Source organism: Bombina bombina, chromosome 6 (assembly GCF_027579735.1).
Source record: "Bombina bombina isolate aBomBom1 chromosome 6, aBomBom1.pri, whole genome shotgun sequence".
Lineage (NCBI taxonomy): Eukaryota > Metazoa > Chordata > Amphibia > Anura > Bombinatoridae > Bombina > Bombina bombina.
Genome location: NC_069504.1, coordinates 331,792,770 through 331,815,429, shown reverse-complemented (window position 1 = coordinate 331,815,429; position 22,660 = coordinate 331,792,770). Strand labels below are relative to the sequence as shown.

Genomic DNA, 22,660 nt, shown 5'->3' with positions numbered 1-22,660 from the left:
TAAGAGCTTTATAAACCGGCGTTAGCCAGAAAGCTCTTAACTCCTGCTATTTTCAGGCGGCTGGAATCTTGTCGTTAGAGCTCTAACGCTCACTGCAGAAACGACTCTAAATACCGGCGTTAGGAAGATCCCATTGAAAAGATAGGCTACGCAAATGGCGTAGGGGGATCTGCGGTATGGAAAAGTCGCGGCTGAAAAGTGAGCGTTAGACCCTTTAATCACTGACTCCAAATACCAGCGGGCGGCCAAAACCAGCGTTAGGAGCCTCTAACGCTGGTTTTGACGGCTACCGCCGAACTCTAAATCTAGGCCATAGTGTTCCCAAACAATGAATATTTCAAATTCAAATATTGCTTTTTACATCTAATTCACTTTTATAATAAAAAAACATACCCATCTTTAAATTTTGAAATGACCATAACAGGTCCAAAGGACTCTTCTTCTGCAAGATACATGTGATCTTCAACATCTGTGAATACGGTTGGTTCCATGAAGAAGCCTAAGAAAGAACATACAGTTAGAAAATTCATCAACAAATATAGACTGGCAGTAAAAGTCTTATTACCGATAATCACACTCTATAGCTGGGTTTAAATAATACATCGAGGTGCACAAAGACTAAACCAAGATAACACATATTGCCAGTAAGAATTTTAGCCAGATCTTTGAAACCTCTGAAAAGCAAACATACATGTATTAAATAACCACATTTGTCCTCAGAATGTCTAAGGGGTAGTGAAGCTATTACAAATGTCTCTAAACAATATTATTATGTTATTTGTAAAGCACCAACAGATTCTGCAGAGCTATAAACAAAGGTATAATAAGCAAGTTAACATTTATAGCAAACAAGTGAATAGATGGTCCTTTATTGTAGAAATGGGAAACAGCACGCACAGATCACGGAGAAGGCTTACCATGCCCATAAACATATTCAGAAAAGAGAAATTTCCAGCTGTGAGGAATTAAAAAAACCTTTATTTCCTTACAGGGTCCATCAACATTTAGCAACGTTTCGGGCACACACTTAGCACTTATTCATGCCTCTTCAAGCATGAATAAGGGCTAAGTGTGTGCCCCAAACGTTGCAATATGTTGGTGGACCCTGTATGGAAATAAAGGTATTTTTATTTCTCACAGCTGGAGAGTTCTCTTTTCTGGATAGATGGTCCTGCCAAGAGTTGCACTGTTGTAAACAAGCTCTCATGAAGGTGATCTACAAACAGCTGGGCTCATAGGCTTGCATACTAAGGGGTTCAAGGGGATAACAAAGGAGTAGAGGAACTGAGGTTAGAAAATTTTAGTGTATATTATATGCATCCCTTAACAGTAGAGTCTTTAAAGAGCGCTTGAAACTTTCAAAACTAGAGGAGAGTTCTGTGGAGCAAGGCAGAGAGTTTCACAAATAGGGGCCTGTCTGGAGAAGTCCTGCCTCTCAGGCATTTAGCTGTATTACTGAAAGTTTTGTTTAACTAGATTCGGCAGGAAACCCGGTGTTAGTCTTGTATTAGCAATTCTAACCCATAACATACAGTTGCTGTTTTTCACCGGGTTTCCTGCCGAATCTAGTTAAACAAAACTTTCAGTAATACCGCTAAATGCCTGAGAGGTTCACACTGCGGGAGGTATAAGGCACAATCGGTGCACTGGATATCAGACGCCGGCTCTCTTAAACTTGCTATGTGAGTATGGGTATATTTTTGACATTTTAGTTGTGATATTACTCTTAACTTTTCGTCCATAGGAGCACAGTGTTATCTGTTAAAGACTCCGGACGGTATCACAAGAATTTTTGCATATTCATGCTGAGACATATGGGACTTCCACTCGTCATATGTTTGTCTGAATAACAGGACTGTCTCTATCTAATACAGCCTCAAACACGGGTAGCTAGGATCCATAGCGCCTCCCTGTGGCTGTCTTTGGACTGTTAAACTGACAATTTCTGGGAAGATCAATTTATGTTAACATACTGACAAGATATATTGTATATTTTCAGGAATCTGTTATCAGCACAACTTTGTGTGTTTATTTTTATATTTATTTTTATGTTTATACTGTTTATAGGGTACTAGGTCGACCTAGAATAACGTTTTTATGTATTAAAACTGTACATTTTATCTGTCTAGTTTAAGTGTTTTCATTTGCATCATTTATCTATATATTGTGATCTGATTAAATGTTTTTTATATTATAACCGGCACCTGCATTGATCTTTATTATTGGTCAGCTTATAGAAATTTATTCTTGGGGTTATACTTGTATCTTCTTTTGTGGTTCATCTTCTGTGTTTGTGAGATACAGGTAATATAGACCCTGTCTTGTTATTTGTTTCTATATATTTGTTTTTATATACTCTTTAGCTCTTTTGAGCGCTCCCTAGCATATTTTTTAACTTTATAATAATAGGAGATCAAAATTAACTTGTAGTGAAGATAATCAGCTGAACAACGAGATTGTCTCCAATGTCGCTCAGCAGTGCAGGAACATCTGCATAGGTGGCGTGTCAGAGGAGTATGCCAGGGCTCAGGATGAGTGTGTCTCTTCTAAGTTATGGTAAGAGGTGCAAATTGTAAAGGATTGATGTAAGAGTGGAGTTGTAGCGACGGATAGATTGATCAGGGCAGGAAAAGGAGGCGATGGAAAAGAGCAGAAGTTTGTTGCTGATTTATTAACTTAATGCTTCTGTGGGATTTGCTGTGAGGGATAGATGGAGGGAGAGTTGTATGGGGTGCTGTCGCGTTACAAGTGAGGAGATGATGGTCAGAAAGAGGAAAAGGGGAAATTATGGAGTTTGAGAGAAAGTATCGATAGCTGAAAATCAATGTCCTTCTTTGCAGGCCCGTCTTTAATATTGATTGGACCCTGGGCAAAAATTTTCTTGGGCCCCCCACCCCATGCAATTTTGCTCTCCACCCCAACATCCCAAAAAACAACTAAATCATTTTTTTTTATTATTATTAGCCCAGCGGTGGATCATCCACTGCTGGGCTAATCATTTAAAAATAAAAAAATGCAATATGTGAAACTGGACCTAAGCAGTACTAATAAGTAAATAAATATATAAATTCCTCCACTGTGGATTCATTTAATATTCTTTTGAATGTGATTCATGTGTGAGGTTAGCTGTTAAAGAGATTTAGGGCAGCCAACAGGAGCAAAGCAAGGTAAAGACTGAGGAGGAAGCATGGGGGTGCAGACAAATATAAGTTTACTGACTGGAACAGCAGAACTACTATGGGAAGCTGTAAAATCTGAGACAGAGAGAAAATAAAAACTATAAAAATAAACCTTACATTAATGTGTGAAGTATCAGCATGACGCTATACATCAGCCACACCAGCACATGTCGCTTCTTTGCTAGGAACAAGTTCCCTCTCACCCTGAACTAGACAATGCTGCATAGGGAGGGGCGTGTGTGCACTAACTTATTCTTCCCACTGACACCTTTCTACAAAGCACTATTCCCCTAACAAACTTCAGTTAGTTGATCTTAGGGCCACAGCAGAAAGAGCAGGGCTAAGGGGACCAGTAGACTGGATGCTGTCTGTCCAAGGCTGCATGGATACAGTGTGAGATGAGTCACACAGCCTCAAGACTGAAGAGAGCAGTGTATGCAGCTGCACAGATGCTCAAATCCTCATGTGCCTGCCTCTCCAGCTTTCTGCTGCATGCGCCTACAGTCAGCCCTACCCAGAAACAATCCCCACCACCAGAGCAGTTACCTGGTAACAGTGGTAACCCCAGTAGGACCTTTTCTGATGCAGTGGGAAATGGCTGGATGCCGAGTTAGGGCTTTGCATTCAGTGCTGCACAGTGCACATCTAAAACAGCACATGGCACTAGCTTGGCATGTCACATGACACCGGCACGGTCTGGCACAGTTTTTAAAAAAAATATAAGCAGAGTACTTTTGACTGTGATAGTATTAGGACTGAATGTGTGTGTTCCCCATGTCACATCAGCAGTCTGGTATGAACCATAAAAAAAAAAAAAAAATATATATATTTTTTTTTTTTTTAGGACTCTTGGGCCCCTCAACAGAGACTGGGCCCAGGGCAGCTGCCCCTTTTGCCCTGTGTTAAAGACGGTCCTGCTTCTTTGTGAGTGGGAGAGTCAGTCCATTATAACAGATCAAAAGATGAAGTGAGCTGGAGAATGTTTTTTGTAGTGGGGCAATGGGATTGTCAACAGGGGCAATTGGGTGTCTGAGGAGAGAAAAAAATACGGTAGCCAGGAAGCAAAATGATCTATAAATTGAGGAGTCATGGGGCAGTAAATGACTGCAACACATATAGAGAGGGGAGAGAATAAGTGAATCATAAGCAAGGGAAGAAAATGTGAGGGAAGATATGGGTTGTATTTGGAGAGAGGTGCAATGAGAGGAAAGTAAAATATCTACACCACCTCCTTGTATGTTACCAGACCTAGGGGTGTGACTGAAGTGCAGACCCCATGTGACAATGCAGCAGGGGAGGCTGTGCATGAAGGAGAGAGCCAGGTTTCTGTGAGAGCCAGAAGGTTGAGGGAGTGGGTGATAAAGAGGTCATGGATAGAAGTGAGCTTGTTGCAAACAGAGCAAGAGTTCCAGAGTGCACAAGAGAAGGGGGGTGTTGCCTTTAGAAACAAGAGGTATTTGAGTATGGTTTACAGGGTTTTTATTTTTAGGTCTATGGGAAGGCACACATGGTTGGGTGAGGCAAGGAAGTTGTGGGGGGCCAGGATTAGGGTATATATCACAAGCAGCTAGTATGAGCAAGAGGGAGAGTGATATAAGATGAGATACAGATTTGCAGTAGTAAGAGTTTTTGGGATGTGGTGCAAAGAGGATTGAGGGTTTAAGAATGTGTGAAATTCAAGAGAGCAAAAGAGAGGTGATGGTAAAATAGGCAATATAATTTGGAGGCTGAAGTTATACCATTAGTCAACTTATAAATTTAGAAGTTATAGCAAGAATTGACATGGCAAGAACATCACAAAGCAAATGACAAGACATTAAAGTGAAAGTAAATTTTAGCCCTTTACATCACATCCAAGTATTGTATACATTCCAAATAGTAAGATCGCTATATATTTTTTTTTTTTAATTCTGTGAATTGTGACTTTTAATTAAAATTGTATTTCTCCTACCGTTATCCGTTATGCTCCGCGCATCTTAGACTTCCTATGATTCTGTGTTTTGACATCTAGAAAATGCGCGTTCACAAGCAAAGGACGCATTGCGCATGCGCGAATCGTAGATCTTCCTGTTAATGCGCATGCGATTCTGTGATGAGCCTGTTTTCAACTCAGCTGTTCTAAAACAAAAGGTGTGCGCATGCGTGAATCGTGAACGCTGGTCCTACACAATGAGCACAAAAAACATTTGCCGCATGCGCAATTGAACACATAGGCGGATGACGTCGGCTAACGGCCAGAAAGTCAATTGGTCAATTGATAAACGTGATCAGGAAGTAAAATGTGAGGGGAAAAAACGGGTTGAATTGTAAGTTGTAAAATATTGAGTTTTTTTGCAGCGAAAATGCAAATTTGTAAAAAATCATGACTGAAACTCCTATTTATTTTAAATTAACTAGGAGAGTGGACCACATAACTTTACTTTCACTTTAAATATTACAGAAAATACCAGGACTTGAGGGCTTTGCAGGAGATGGAACAGGACCTTATTCACATACCAAAAGAGTTACCCAAAGTAAAATGGCATCAGAAAGCAGTGAATGTAGCAGGAGATGGTACAACAACAAGACCACAAGATCACCACTTCTGCCTAAATTGACCCTTATAACTGCTTTAAGTGGTCTATTTCATGCCTTTTTTTTACCTGGTCGGGTGACTTGTTTGGCTCCATATACCAATGTAGCACCTTCCTTCACTCCAATCTCACAGTATTCTAGCAACTTTTCCATGTGTGCTTTGTGGTTCTGTGGGCCATGATCTGTAGTTCTGTCCAGAGGGTCACCAATCTTCATCTTTTTTATTTCTTCTACCTAAAAAAAGAAATTGATTTATCAAATGGTGATTTCATGTTTATAACCACTCTTCTGTAATGCTGTTCAGAGTTAAAACATGTGCTTGGCCCAAATGCAAATAACTATTAAAAAGGCCAAAATATAAACTGCTTACATTTTAATCTGCATTAAAGGATCTTAGTGCATCCACTCTCTTGTGAGCTGCTGGTGCAACGCCACCCCCTGCAGACTCGCGTTCAATCGGTTGCCAGCAGGGGGGTGTCAATCAACCCGATCGTACTCCATCAGGTTGAATTGTGGCGATCTCTATCAGAGCAGGCGGACAGGTTATGGAGCAGCGTTCTTTAGATTTAGGTCTGAAGACTCGCCAGAAACACGGGCCCTCAAGCTCCATTCGGAGCTTGATAAATGGGCCTCATAATCTTCAGAGTGATTGGTTGTACTCTGTAGTGATCATTTATAACTGTTTCTAATTGGCCTCAGCAGAAAAGAAAATCTGTGTCACAACAAGATAGCACCAATTGCTTTATGGACAATAATACTTCACAACTAATATAATTAAAAAGTTATTCATCTGCATATTATCCTTATCGTTGCTTCATAATTTTTTTGACGTCATGTTTACACAAGTATAAGCAACACAACAAAGACATATATAACTAACTAATGCTAATTAGAAAACTTACCACTCGTCTCACAAACTCATCATGAATTGATTCTTCAACAAACAGTCTGCCGGCTGCAATACAATTTTCTCCTTTGTTGAAAAATACTGCTCCCATACCCTGTATATGTGAATCAGCTGCATCAGAATGTATATTCATTAAATGATTCATTTTACACATTTAAGAAGTGAATAGTCTTCAATAAGCTATGTATAACAGGGGATATAACAATAAATACATTAGTGATAATTTAGTATAATATACAATATTAAAGGGACATTATACACTCATTTTTTCTTTGCATAAATGTTTTGTAGATGATCTATTTATATAGCCCATAAAGTTTTTTTTTAAAAAAATAAATGTATAGTTTTGCTTATTTTTAAATAACATTGCTCTGATTTTCAGACTCCTAACCAAGCCCCAAAGTTTTATGAGAATACTGTCAGCTACCTTCTCCAGCTTGCTCCTGTTTGTGTAAAGGGTCTTTTCATATACAAAAGCAGGGGGAGGGGGGAGTGTCTTATTTCCCACTTGCAGTGGGCTTTCCAGCTACCTTTTTAACAGAGCCAAACTGACAGCTTCTAAGTAAGTTTTTAAACAGTTTTATACTGGATTTTTATATCAGTATCTGTGCATCTTATTCTTTATAGTAGTGTCTATTACATGCAGTTATATGAAAATGAGTGTATACTGTCCCTTTAAGAACTACAGGTAATTCTCTTTAAAATGTTCCATGTACAGATTCACAGAACTGAAAGAGAGAATACACATGAGATCATTTCAAAGGCCATATCACTGATAACTCCCCATTTTATAGTAAGGTCTCACAGAGGTTTCACAAACAATTTGCTACCAATTTATTATTTTATGATTACATTTCACTAGTATCTCCATTAAATGGAATCATCTTGCTTTTTTTTCTCTCCAAACTTTATATATTCCAAAACAAATGTTCTTCTTTATACAAAGATTTAAAGGGACATTACATAGCAATAATAAAATGATGTAATGCTTAAAAGCATGTTATTATTGCACTAGAGCTTGTACTGCTTGCTCATTTGATCCTGCAACTGATATTTATGAAGCTTTGGTTTAAACTGTTGGTTTATAAACCCTCTCGCCAACTTAAGAGTTGGTGGATGAAAAACAGAATTTATGCTTACCTGATAAATTACTTTCTCTTGCGGTGTATCCAGTCCACGGATTCATCCTTACTTGTGGGATATTCTCCTTCCCTACAGGAAGTGGCAAAGAGAGCACACAGCAGAGCTGTCCATATAGCTCCCCCTCTAGCTCCACCCCCCCAGTCATTCGACCAAAGGTTAGGAAGAAAAAGGAGAAACCATAGGGTGCAGTGGTGACTGTAGTTTAAACAAAAAATATTTTACCTGACTTAATTGCCAGGGCGGGCCGTGGACTGGATACAAAGCAAGAGAAAGTAATTTATCAGGTAAGCATAAATTCTGTTTTCTCTTGCAAGGTGTATCCAGTCCACGGATTCATCCTTACTTGTGGGATACCAATACCAAAGCTTTAGGACACGGATGAAGGGAGGGAACAAGACAGGTACCTTAAAGGGCCACTGTAAGTAAATATTTTCTATGCCTGTTACTAACTAACTACCCCAAATACGCTTTTTATCAATAGCATTTCATTAACATATCTCTACCGTATATCAGAAATCTTGTCTGCAAATTTAATTGTTTTCCAAACCCACTCCGTGGGTATCCTTTGCTCTGTACCAATCATCAGCGAATAAAAGATATAACTTTTAGAACGTTATGAAACTTCGTTTTGGAGAAAATATAGGTCAGTAGGTTTTAATTAATGTTTATTAACTTTAATATGTTAGTTGTTTAGCTTAAAAATTATAACAGAAAGTAATCCTTTAAATGGAAGGCACCACTGCTTGCAAAACCTTTCTCCCAAAAATAGCCTCCGAAGAAGCAAAAGTATCGAATTTATAAAATTTGGCAAAAGTATGCAGTGAAGACCAAGTCGCTGCCTTACAAATCTGTTCAACAGAAGCCTCATTTTTGAAAGCCCATGTGGAAGCCACTGCTCTGGTAGAATGAGCAGTAATTATTTCAGGAGGCTGCTGGCCAGCAGTCTCATAGGCCAAACGGATGATGCTTTTCAGCCATAAGGAAAGAGAGGTAGCAGTCGCTTTCTGACCTCTCCTCTTACCAGAATAGATAACAAACAAGGAAGATGTTTGTCTGAAATCCTTAGTTGCTTGTAAATAGAACTTTAAAGCACGAACTACATCAAGATTATGCAAAAGACGTTCCTTCTTCGAAGATGGGTTAGGACACAGAGAAGGAACAACTATTTCCTGGTTAATATTCTTGTTAGAAACAACTTTAGGAAGAAAACCAGGTTTGGTACGCAAAACTACCTTATCTGCGTGGAACACCAGATAAGGTGAATCACACTGTAAGGCAGATAATTCTGAGACTCTTCAAGCAGAAGAGATAGCTACCAAAAACAAAACTTTCCAAGATAACAACTTAATATCTATGGAATGTAAAGGTTCAAACGGAACCCCTTGAAGAACTGAAAGAACTAGATTTAGACTCCATGGCGGAGCCACAGGTTTATAGACAGGCTTGATTCCGACTAAAGCCTGTGCAAACGCTTGAACGTCCGGTACCTCTGCCAGACGCTTGTGCAAAAGGATAGACAGAGCAGATATCTGTCCCTTAAAGAACTAGCCGACAATCCTTTCTCCAAACCGTCTTGGAGAAAAGACAATATCCTAGGAATCCTAATCTTACTCCATGAGTAACCCTTGGATTCACACCAACAAAGATATTTCCACCATATCTTATGGTAGACATTCCTGGTGACAGGCTTTCTAGCCTGGATCAGAGTATCTATAACTGACTCAGAAAAACCACGCTTTGAAAGAATTAAGCGTTCAATCTCCAAGCAGTCAGACGTAGAGAAACTAGATTTGTATGCTTGAACGGACCCTGTATTAGAAGGTCCTGCCTCATTGGCAGTGTCCATGGTGGGACAGATGACATGTCCACTAGGTCTGCATACCAAGTCCTGCATGGCCACGCAGGCGCTATCAAAATCACCGACGCCTTCTCCTGCTTGATTCTGGCGATCAGACGAGGGAGAAGAGGAAACGGTGGGAAAACATAAGCCAGATTGAAGGACCAAGGCGCTACTAGAGCATCTATCAATGCCGCCTTGGGGTCCCGGGACCTGGATCCGTAGAGAGGAAGCTTGGTGTTCTGACGGGACGCCATCAGGTCCAACTCTGGAATGCCCCATAGCTGAGTCAGCTGGGCAAATACCTCCGGGTGGAGTTCCCACTCCCCCGGGTGAAAAGTCTGACGACTTAGAAAATCCGCCTCCCAGTTGTCTACACCTGGGATGTGAATTGCTGAGAGATGGCAGGAGTGGGCCTCCGCCCACCTGATTATTTTGGTTACTTCCCTCATCGCTAGAGAACTCTTTGTTCCCCCCTGATGATTGATGTAAGCTACAGTCGTAATGTTGTCCGACTGAAATCTTATGAATTTGTCCGCAGCTAGGTGAGGCCATGCCTGAAGCGCGTTGAATATCGCCCTCAGTTTGAGCTACAGATGGCCGAGGAATGGAATGAAGAACTCGGCAAGTAGTTAAAAGTTTCAACTTTCTGACCTCCGTCAGAAATATTTTCATTTCTACCGAATCTATTGGTGTTCCTAGGAAGGGAACCCTTGTGAGTGGGGACAGGGAACTCTTTTTGATGTTCACCTTCCACCCGTGAGACCTTAGAAAGGCCAATACAATCTCTGTGTGAGACTTGGCTCAGTGAAAAGACGGCGCCTGAATTAAGATGTCGTCCAAATAAGGCGCCACTGCTATGCCCCGCGGTCTTAGAACCGCCAGAAGAAACCCTAGCACCTTTGTGAAAATTCTGGGAGCAGTGGCTAAACCGAATGGAAGAGCCACGAACTGGTAATGCTTGTCTAGAAAAGCGAACCGGAGGAACTGATGATGATCTTTGTGGATTGGGATATGCAGGTACGCATCCTTTAGATCCACGGTAGTCATATATTGACCTTCCTGGATAATAGGTAAGATTGTCCGAATGGTCTCCATCTTGAATGATGAGAATCTGAGGAATTTGTTTAGAGATTTGAGATCCAGGATTGGTCTGAAAGTTCCTTCTTTTTTGGGAACCACAAACAGGTTTGAGTAAAACCCCAGCCCTTGTTCCGCAATTGGAACTGGGTGGATCACTCCCATTGTATGTAGGTCTTCTACACAGCGTAAGAACGCCTCTTTCTTTGTTGTGTCTGTAGACAGACGAGAAATATGGAACCTTCCCCTTGGAGGGGAGTCCTTGAATTCTAGGAGATATCCCTGGGTAACAATCTCTAAAGCCCAGGGATCGAGAACATCTCTTGCCCAGGCCTGAGCGAAGAGAGAAAGTCTGCCCCCTACTAGATCCGGTTCCGGATCGGGGGATACCCCGTCATGCTGTCTTGGTAGCAGCTGCAGGCTTTTTGGCCTGTTTACCCTTGTTCCAGCCCTGATAAGGCTTCCAGGTTCTTGCTTTGCAGCTGTAGAGGCTGAAGCGGGACCGCTCCTGAAATTACGAAAGGAACGAAAATTAGCTTTGTTTTTAGCCTTAAAAGGCTTGTCCTGGGGGAGAGCATGGCCCTTTCCCCCGGTGATTTCTGAAATAATATCTTTCAATTCTGGCCCGAAAAGGGTCTTTCCCTTGAAAGGGATATTTAACTATTTGGATTTTGACGACACATCGGCCGACCATGACTTGAGCCAAAGCGCTCTGCGTGCCATAATGGCGAAGCCTGAATTTTTTGCCGCCAACTTAGCTAATTGCAAAGCGGCATCTGTGATAAATGAATTAGCCAGCTTTAGAGCCTTAATTCTATCCATAATTTCGTCATATGAGGTCTCCGTCTGGAGCAACTCCCCCAGCGCCTCAGACCAGGAAAGCCGCTGCAGTAGTTACAGGAACAATGCAGGCAATAGGTTGAGAAGAAAGCCTTGTTGAACAAAGATTTTCTTAAGTAAACCTTCTAACTTTTTATCCATAGGATCTTTAAAAGCACAACTGTCTTCAATTGGTATGGTTGTGCGCTTAGCAAGTGTCGAAACAGCCCCCTCTACCTTAGGGACCGTCTGCCACGAGTCCCGCCTAGGGTCAGTTATGGGGAACATTTTCTTAAATATAGGTGGGGGGACAAAAGGGACACCTGGTCTATCCCACTCCCTAGTAACAATATCCGCAACCCTCTTAGGGATCGGAAATGCATCAGTGTATACAGGAACCTCTAGGTACTTGTCCATTTTACACAACTTCTCTGGGACCACCATAGGGTCACAATCATCCAGAGTAGCTAATACCTCCCTGAGCAAAACGCGGAGGTGTTCCAATTTAAATTTAAATGCTAATGAATCTGACTCTGCCCGATGAGAAACCTTTCCTGAATCGGAAATTTCTCCCTCAGACATCAAATCCCTCACCTCCATTTCAGAGCGTTGTGAGGGTACATCAGATAAGGCTACCAAAGCTTCAGACTACTCATAATCTGTTCTTAAAACAGAGCTATCACGCTTTGTAGGAAAAACTGGCAGTTTGGATAGAAAGGCCGCAAGGGAATTATCCATAACTGTCGCTAGTTGTTGCAATGTAATAGGGGCAGACGCACTAGAGGCACTAAGCGTCGCTTGCGCGGGCGTAACTGGTTGTGACACATGGGGAAAGGTAGACGGACTATCCTCATTACCTTCAGTCTGAGAATCATCTTGGGCCACATTTTTAAGTGCAACAATATGATCTTTAAAGTGTATAGACATATTAGTGCAATTGGGACACATTCTGAGAGGGGGTTCCACCATGGCTTCTAAACACATTGAACAAGGATTTTCCTTAGTGTCAGACATGTTTAACAGACTAGTAGCATACACAAACAAGCTTGGAAAACACTTTAATCAAATAAAAAACACAATTTGAAAAAAACGTTACTGTGCCTTTAAGAACTAAAAAGGGCACACAATTTTACAAAACAGTGAAAAATGCACCAATCCTTTTGAAATTTTCACAGTATGTACCTAAGGCTTTAATATGATTGCACAGCAAGTTTCAGAACGATTAACCCCTTAATGCCCAAACCGGAGCAGCCTAAATCCAACAACCGGTTAACAAACTACAGCACCTTGCCACAGCTTACTGCTGTGGCCCTAGTTTTGGGGAAATAAAGCTTCTTCTAGGCCCTCAATCAGCAGCTGGACCCTCCATGTGAAGCAGCATGAAACAGTCTCTCAATTCTAAGTGCGCATCTGAGGCGCGAAATTAGGCCTCTCCCACTCCACTCCGGAGTTGTGAGGCCTACAAAAATCCCTTCCAAGTGACTAAATTTATGCCATGTGGATAATAACCCCAGTAAAACACTCCAAAGTGCCTAAAAAGGTGTCTCCAACGAGTATTTTTTAATAAATAATCGATTACCCTGCCTTAGTGTCAACCAGCCTATTTAGCCCTGTCATGTAAGCATTCAATTCTATACTAAGTCTCAGAACATAGCTTACCCTCCCCACATGGGGATCTTGTCAGTCTTCTAGCATTATCTCAGTCTTGTCTAGAAATAAATGACTGAACATACCTCATTGCAGTCAAGCCTGCAAACTGTTCCCCCCAACTGAAGTTTTCTGGTACTCCTCAGTCCTGTGTGGGAACAGCAGTGGATTTTAGTTACAACATGCTAAAATCATTTTCCTCTCAGCAGAAATATTCATCACTTTTCTGCTAGAGAGTAAATAGTACAAACCGGTACCATTTAAAAATAACAAACTCTTGATTGAAGATATAAAACTACAATTCTAACACCACATTCACTTTACCCTCCCTGAGAGAGAACCTAGTGCGTTAACGAGGCAAAGAGAATGACTGGGGGGTGGAGCTAGGGGGGAGCTATATGGACAGCTCTGCTGTGTGCTCTCTTTGCCACTTCCTGTAGGGAAGGAGAATATCCCACAAGTAAGGTTGAATCCGTGGACTGGATACACCTTGCAAGAGAAATCACCACAGCTTCATTTGACCAGGGTGATTGACAAGCCCTTCTCTCACTGCACTATTGTTTTTTATCCCGCCGCAAAGGTGTTAAACACACAGGAAAAAGTTAGCAAATCTCTCTAACTGGTCTAAATTCCCTCTCTCGTTTTCAGGGAAAGTCAATTTAATAAAGATGATTTTTCCCAAGATTCTATATGTGATGCGGACTATTCCTTTATTTGTTACTAGGAGAGACCTGCTATTTTTTAGACAAATTTGCAAAAAATGTTTGTGGAATGGGAAGAGATCGGCCCTCTCGTACTATAAATTGACCTTACCAAGAGACAAGGGTGGATTGGCACTTCCTAATATTGAAACTTATAATTGGGCCTGTATAGGTAAGTTCGCTCTTGACTGGATTACAGACTCTGATTATTATGCGCCCTTATCTCTAGATCAACAGTTAACTAAACCCTATTTGTTAAAAGCTCTGTTACACTTAGAAAAAAACAAATTCCCAGAAAAGATCAAAAACCTTACAAGTATACGTAATATCATCATAGCCTGGAAAAAAATTTGTCATTGTTTAGAGATTGACTCCTACTTTTCTAAATTTCTCACTATCATCAGAAATGCTGAATTCCCGTACGCTTTAAATTCTAAAATTTTCAGAGTTGGAAAGAGAATGGTCTGATTTATATTGTACAGCTCTACGATGCTAGGGGAGTATGTAAATCTTTTAATGATCTTAAAGAAGAATTTAACATCCCTAATAAAATTTTTTTTGCATATTTGCAACTAAGACATTATTTCTGTGATTTAACTAAAAAACAACCTAACCTTGTAGCTTGGGATAAATTATCTCCCGTTATTGAGCGGTACAGAAATGGGGAAAGAGTAATATCTGCTCTATATAAAACAGTAAAGGGATATCAAGGCATGGATAATTTAAATAAAATCTCGAATAAATGGTACTCCCTGAGTATAGATTTACAAGTGGACATAATCCAAAATAGTTTTGCATTGGTGGACTCTGCCACAGCCTCCATTTCCTGGAGAGAATCACATGTAAAGATCGAGAATAGGATATATATTACAGCAGCAATGATAACTAAATGGGAGAAAAAATTAATAAGTGTCTGTAGCAAATGTAGTTACGCGAGGGCTGATATTTATCACTGTTTCTGGAAATGCCCTAAAATTCAAAAGTTTTGGCACAAAATAAACTTCTAGTTTGAAAAATTATGTAACTGCATTTTTAAATTCAAAGATGTTCACATATTTTTTCTTATAAACAACTCTAGTTCAATTAGGGCCAATGTCTTCCTCTATACGATAATCCTCTCAGGAAGGAATTTAATTCTGAAGTATTGGATTTCTAAGAAAACCCCTCAGCTGTCTGAATTCAAAAATATATTGTTAAATCAAATGACTCTAGAACAATTTGACTCCACTGATAATTTAGAAAAAAGAAGTAAACGATTCTTTTTGAAATGGATGTCCTTAATTGCTTCATTGTCCACGGAAAGTCAACTACAGATAATGCGGCCTTTCCAAGGAGCTAAATTCTTGGAAGAAGCCATGTTAAGAGGTGATCTACCTAGTTTATATAGCTAGAATATTTTTTAACTACCTTTGACTCCAAGAGGGTTATATTCAGACAACGTGTTGATACGAATCAACCTCTTGGTAGCCATGTTAGGATGGGGGCAGCGGATTGAGGGTGAGGGGGTATGATGGAAGGAGGGGAGAAGAGATAAAGAAAAGAAAAAAACTGATTCTTTTTTCCTCTTTTTTTTTCTCTCTCCTTTCTCTCTCTTTTTTTTTTTGTCTCTTATTTTTTCACCTTGTGGTTTAAAGCATAACTCAATAGGTCTTATGAATGCCATCCTGACTAATTTTCATGTTTTGTTTTATTTTTATGTATTATGTGTATTAATTTGTAATTCTGCTTTTTCATGATATTGTTATAAGATATGGAAAACTAATAAAAAGATTTTTTTTTTTTTTTAAAAAGGAAAAAGTTAACAATGTACTACTGGTCCTGAGTTAAACACAGACAGAACGAATCACGATAAACGTATGTTCAGTCACCAGCTGTGTTCAGCTCAGGGTCAACAATGTATTGCCACTACTGAGCAGACATTAGCTATGTATTTAACCCACTGGAGGGTTTGTAAGCTCATATAATTGATTAGGATGAATTCAGATCTTACAAAGAGAGGAAACTCTTAAAGCTTGTGTTACTCCAATAAAGATGTATTGCTTCATGCTGCAATGCTCTCTTAGTTTTACACAATTCTTTATATCATTATTCGTTGTCTCACCATTCTAACAGCTTTGTCAAGGTCACAGTCATTAAAGATGATAAGAGGAGATTTTCCCCCAAGCTCCAGAGACACTTTTTTCAAGTTACTGACAGCACAACTGTGGAAAAAAAGAAACATCCATGCAGGAACTAAATTTATTAATTGAATTTAATGCGTGTCGCAATAGCGTAACTTCAGAGCTCTGATTAACTGTTACGCTTGATTAATAAGTTGCACAAAACACACAAAAATTACATTTGAAAAGTACAGTTACACTCATAATAACACCATCTAATAAAAATTATTACCAAAAAATTGCAATTAAGAGTTATAAGGACTCAGATATGCGGTCTCTGGTGTTAGAAAAAAAAAGGTTGCAAAGGGCTTTAACATTGAGATACATACATGTCTTAATATGTATATGTATATATATATATTTATTTATATGTGCAACTGCGTACATATGTATTTATATGTGTATATATGTATTTATAGACATATATGCACATATAAACACATAAATACATATGTATACATATATTGACATATATATAAGTGCATTGGGAGTCCTTTGTAGTCAAGTAGCTGAAAACATGTAAAATCATATTTATGCAATATTCATATTTAATAAAGTTTTTAACTGTTTTTATTCTAAATATTTCAGATTACAAAGAGGATATGTTAACGTGGTCACAATAGTCTAACTTTGGCTGTTTGCATGTTGGGTTAGCGCACAAGCAAAAACATTTTACTTTCAACTTGTAATACACGTGGCACCCGACACGTGCAAAAAGCTGGAGTAATAATTAGTGCTGAGGAAAAAGCGCGGTTAGCGCTTAGAAACGCGTAGTATTTTAACACAGGTTCACTGCTTTATCTGTGTATATTTTTTTACTTCTTTTAATTAAATATTTTTAAACGTATTTCTACACTGGAGTCTTCTTCTTTTGTCCTGACGTTCACCAGCAGCCCATTTGGAGTTCATCTCCCATTGCAGCAGCATTGCCTTGGTTCATATGTGCACTAGGTCACCATAATATACCTAGTATGCTTCATTTGCACTACAGTGTGCAATACAATTTGTGAGTATTCCTTTGTCATCATAAGTAGACATCCATTATATCTCCATAATTGATCTGCACTAGGGGTCGCCCTCTTTTTCTACATCTTTTCAAACTTAGCGCTACACTCGTAACCTAGCCTTCTATGTATTACAAGTCAGTGATTAGCCTATGAGGCCTATCTATCAAGCTCCGAATGGAGCTTGAAGGGCCTAGTTTCCGTTGAGTCTTCAGACTCGCCAGAAACGCAAGTTATGGAGCAGCGGTCTAAAGACCGCTGCTCCATAACCCTGTCCGTCTGCTCTGATGAGGAGGACAGAAATCGCTGCAATTCAACCCGATCGAGTACGATTGGGTTGATTGACAACCCCCTGCTGGCGGCCGCGAGTCTGCAGGGGGCAGCATTGCACCAGCAGCTCTTGTGAGATGCTGGTGCAATGCTGAATACGGAGAGCGTATTGCTCTCCGCATTCAGCGAGGTCTTGCGGACCTGATCCGCACTGTAGGATCAGTTCCGCAAGACCTTCTTTAAATTGGCCTCAATATGTTTATATACATAAAAGGGCCGTATTCATATATGCTGTTAAATGGGACTTTTTACCCAGCGATGAAACACATAGTTTATGTACAATTGAAACATAAACCATTTGTTTTGCTACAAGTGTTGCTATAATATTGTTTTTGCTACCAAGCTTTGAGAACAGTTTTTCCATTATAACATGCATTCATATATGTATTTTATAGTTTTCTAGCAGATAGGTATATTTCCATATATATTTAAATTCTTAGCATTTTTCCATTTCCTGTAGCCACAAAAATGGCAGATACTATACTCAAAATATTAAAAATTATATGCTTTGTAAAACAGTACATATAGGGCTAGATGTATCATTAGCTGAACGTATCAAAGGATTGCAGGCTTGCTCATTTGATCCTGCAACGGATATTTATGAAGCAGTGGTTTAAACTGCTGCTTTATAAACCCTCTCACCAACTTAAGAGTTGGTGCATTAAAATCACCACAGCTTCATTTGACCAGGGTGATTGACAAGCCCTTCTCTCACCCAATTAGTTGTATGAAGGCAGAGGTGCAGCGTTGAAATGCGCCCCACAATTTGCGATGAAATGCGGACAGGTTAACAACATGTGGAACCTGTCCATTCGAAAAATGTATAACTCTAGCCTATATTGTTATTTGAGGACCATTACCTTTTCATAATTTGTTTTCCAATGGGTGTAGAGCCAGTAAATCCAAGCTTGCGAATATCTGGATGTTCTGATAATCGCTGTCCAACCAAACCACCTAAATGAACCAAAAAGAACCAGATAATATCATTCATTTTAAAAAAAATGTTGGCTTGCATTTTCAATGTGCCGATGTTCTTATTTATTTATTTTTGCATTTATTATTATTTTTCTCATTATCATCATTTTGTAAGGCACTCCTATATTCTGCAGAGCTAAACATGTAAGCAAGCAGTACATAATACCAGAATAGCAATACAATACAGATTCAGTAGAATTTTGACAGATTTGACAATAATTTTGACAGATTTGTCAATAAAAACTGATAAAGTAATACAATGGTCTTGCTCAAAAGAGCTTACAATTTAAAGGTTTAGGGGTGAAAGAGACAGAGGGTTTATGGATTGCCTTATGGGCCATAGAGGGACCTAGACAATTTTTTTGTGTGAATAAATAAAAAGAGAGAAGCTCTCAACCTGGGAACGAACAATAGCATAATAGCTTGCTCTATGGCTAGTTACCACCCAAGAAGCAGCCTCTTTTTGCTCAACATGTGCCTTTCACAGAGAAGAACTTTCCTGAAGCATATTAGTCTGATCCTGACTTCACAGTACAGTCCAGCCCCGAAATACCAGGCAATCCCTCTCTGAACAAGAGAAACAGCAAAACCCCAGACGTACGTTTTGGCCTATTGTGGGCCTCGTCAGTGAGGTGCAGCCATATCCCTCTAGGCACACTGAGCAACGGGTTCACGTCTGGCTTCCCGCATCACACTTAGGGAGACTTCCCAAAATGTCATAATTTGCATAAATAAAAAGAGAGAAGCGCTCAACCTGGGAACGAACAATAGCATAATAGCTTGCTCTATGTCTAGTTACCACCCAAGAAGCAGCCTCTTTTTGCTCAACATGTGCCTTTCACAGAGAAGAACTTTCCTGAAGCATATCAGTCTGATCCTGACTTCACAGTACAGTCCAGCCCCGAAATACCAGGCAATCCCTCTCTGAACAAGAGAAACAGCAAAACCCCAGACGTACATTTCGGCCTATTGTGGGACTTGTCAGTGAGGTGCAGCCATATCCCTCTAGGCACACTGAGCAACGGGTCCACGTCTGGCTTCCCGCATCACACTTAGGGAGACTTCCCAAAATGTCATGTCAAATGAGCAAAAAGAGGCTGCTTCTAGGGTGGTAACTAGCCATAGAACAAGCTATTATGCTATTGTTCATTCCCAGGTTGAGCGCTTCTCTCTTTTTATTTATGCAAATTATGACACTAAGGGAAGTCTCCCTAAGTGTGATGCGGGAATCCAGACGTGGACCCGTTGCTCAGTGTGCCTAGAGTGATATGGCTGCACCTCACTGACGAGGCCCACAATAGGACGAAACGTACGTCTGGGGTTTTGCTGTTTCTCTCGTTCAGAGAGGGATTGCCTGGTATTTCGGGGCTGGACTGCACTGTTACGTCAGGATCAGACTGATATGCTACAGGAAAGTTCTTCTCTGTGAAAGGCACATATTGAGCAAAAAGAGGCTGCTTCTAGGGTGGTAACTAGCCATAGAACAAGCTATTATGCTATTGTTCGTTCCCAGGTTGAGTGCTTCTCGCTTTTTATTTATGCAAATTATGACACTTAGGGAAGTCTCCCTAAGTGTGATGCGGGAATCCAGACGTGGACCCGTTGCTCAGTGTGCCTAGAGTGATATGGCTGCACCTCACTGACGAGGCCCACAATAGGCCGAAACGTACGTCTGGGGTTTTGCTGTTTCTCTTGTTCAGAGAGGGATTGCCTGGTATTTCGGGGCTGGACTGCACTGTTACGTCAGGATCAGACTGATATGCTACAGGAAAGTTCTTCTCTGTGAAAGGCACATATTGAGCAAAAAGAGGCTGCTTCTAGGGTGGTAACTAGCCATAGAGCAAGCTATTATGCTATTGTTCGTTCCCAGGTTGAGCGCTTCTCTCTTTTTATTTATGCAAATTATGACACTTAGGGAAGTCTCCCTAAGTGTGATGCGGGAATCCAGACGTGGACCCGTTGCTCAGTGTGCCTAGAGGGATATGGCTGTACCTCACTGACGAGGCCCACAATAGGCCGAAACGTACGTCTGGGGTTTTGCTGTTTCTCTCGTTCAGAGAGGGATTGCCTGGTATTTTGGCGCTGGACTGCACTGTTACGTCAGGATCAGACTGATATGCTACAGGAAAGTTCTTCTCTGTGAAAGGCAGATATTGAGCAAAAAGAGGCTGCTTCTAGGGTGGTAACTAGCCATAGAACAAGCTATTATGCTATTGTTCGTTCCCAGGTTGAGCGCTTCTCTCTTTTTATTTATGCAATTTTTTTTGAGTGGTATGCTGAGGCATTTTATGGGGTATGTATACAAGGTAAACTTCTCTGAGCAGTCTCATTTTCAAACAGTTCCAAAGGCTTAACAATGTAGGAAAGTGGGGTAGAGCTGAAGAGCTCGACATAGTGGGTGTGGCAGTGCAAAATGTTTCTAATAGTGTTGATATTCCTGAAGTTACATTGTTTTAATTGAAATGTTAAGAATACTTTTACAAAAATAAATATTAGTCAAATGAACAACAACATATCAGTACTGTATCATTAAAGAAAAAAGATGTGGTTACAAAATTACAACAACATTCATCAGAACACCCTTAAGCCTGGGAGAGCAAGGCTGTAGCCAAAGAACACATAATAATCAACCAGCACAAAAATAACATTAAAAAGATAGCACTGGTCTCCTAGATCAAGGACCAAATAACAGAAAAGGAAATGGAAGATAAGGAGGAGGCTTTGACCCCACAAAGGGGAATATAATGACTCTGCCCTCCTATCTAAATAACACTCTTACACATTGAAGTAATGACTCCTACCAATCTTACAGTAGTAAGTTATAGAGCATGAGAAACAAGGAGCCCATGGAAGCGCACTCTTGTGAGCGCAATGATTCCGAGCAATGCAAAAGTGACTTGTAATACCAGCGCACATTATCGTGTATCCACTTGTAATCTAGCTAATTGTCTTGCTAATTCCTTTATATATGTTTATTCGTACTAGTAACTGATTAATTGAACTGATAATATGGAATTAATTGAGAGTCTATATAATTGTATACATGAGACTAAATAAGTATGTTTACCGAGGGTTTTCATCAACTTATTCTAAAATATTGCTAGTTATTGTTTCAATTCAGTACTAACAAATTCACAACTAAATTTTTTTTTTAAATATTATTAATTCTTTTTGATGGGAAATGCTTTAGTGTTTATTAAAGGTATAGTCTAGTCAAAATTAAACTTTCATGATTCAGATAGAGTATGCAATTTTAAACAACTTTCCAATTTACTTTTACCATCACATTTGCTAGTTCTCTTGGTATTCTTTGTTGAAAGCCGAATCTAGGTAGGCTCATATACTGCCCTTAAAGGCCGCCTCTTTTCTCAGTGCATGTTGACAATTTTTCACAGCTAGACAGTGCTAGTTCATGTGTGACATATAGATAACATTGTGCTTACACCCATGGAGTTACTTATGAGAGGGCACTAATTGGCTACAAGGTAATCACAGAGGAAAAAAGTGACTGTAGTAATTTACTTTGTAAATGACATTCCCTCTGAGATAAAAGATTATTTAAAAAAATGCATGGGTTATGCAAAACTGGGGAATGGGTAATAAAGTGATTATCTTTTTAAACAATAAAAATTCTGGAGTAGACTGTCCCTTTAAATATAATCTTATGTAGGATAATCAGATAAGCATTGCAATCCAGCTTACACAAAGGCAACAGTGAATACATGATGGAGTTTTAGGGGCCCATTTATCAAAGGGCTTGCGGACCTGATCCCACACTGCGGATCAGGTCCGCAAGACCTCGCTAAATGCGGAGAGCAATACGCTCTCTGCATTTAACATTGCACCAGCAGCTCACAAGAGCTGCTGGTGCAACGCCGCCCCCTGCTGACTCGCGGCCAATCGGCCGCCAGCAGGGAGCTGTCAATCAACCCGATCGTATTCGATCGGGTTGATTTCCGGCGATTCCTGTCCGCCTGCTCAGAGCAGGCGGACAGGGTTATGAAGCAGCGGTCTTTAGACCGCTGCTTCATAAGTTGTGTTTCTGGCGAGTCTGAAGACTCGCCAGAAACACGGCCCTTCAAGCTCCGTACGGAGCTTGATAAATGGGCCTGTTAGTGTAGTGTTTTGCCAGATCACTAAAGAAAATTATTTTTATATCATTACATTATAATAAATTAGTACTTGGGGTGCGGCAGTCACATAATGTAAATATGGATGTACAGTATATGCAAACAATTGCTGCAATCGCATGGTTATAGTTATATATTAAAACAGACCTGGAGAGGTCAAAGAACTAAATTGATG

General features: G+C 40.1%; 1 protein-coding gene across 1 annotated transcript in view; it reads right to left on the bottom strand.

The window, feature by feature from the left end:
- ALDH1L2 (aldehyde dehydrogenase 1 family member L2) overlaps positions 1–22,660 on the bottom strand; it is a 116,789-nt gene that overhangs the window by 20,782 nt on the left and 73,347 nt on the right. The window contains exons 17-21 of the mRNA XM_053716957.1: positions 18,241–18,334; positions 15,989–16,088; positions 6,656–6,754; positions 5,822–5,987; positions 394–499 (exon numbers count right to left, since the gene is read on the bottom strand). Of these exons, the coding sequence (XP_053572932.1) occupies positions 394–499; positions 5,822–5,987; positions 6,656–6,754; positions 15,989–16,088; positions 18,241–18,334 (565 nt within the window). The remainder of the gene's footprint in view (positions 1–393; positions 500–5,821; positions 5,988–6,655; positions 6,755–15,988; positions 16,089–18,240; positions 18,335–22,660) is intronic.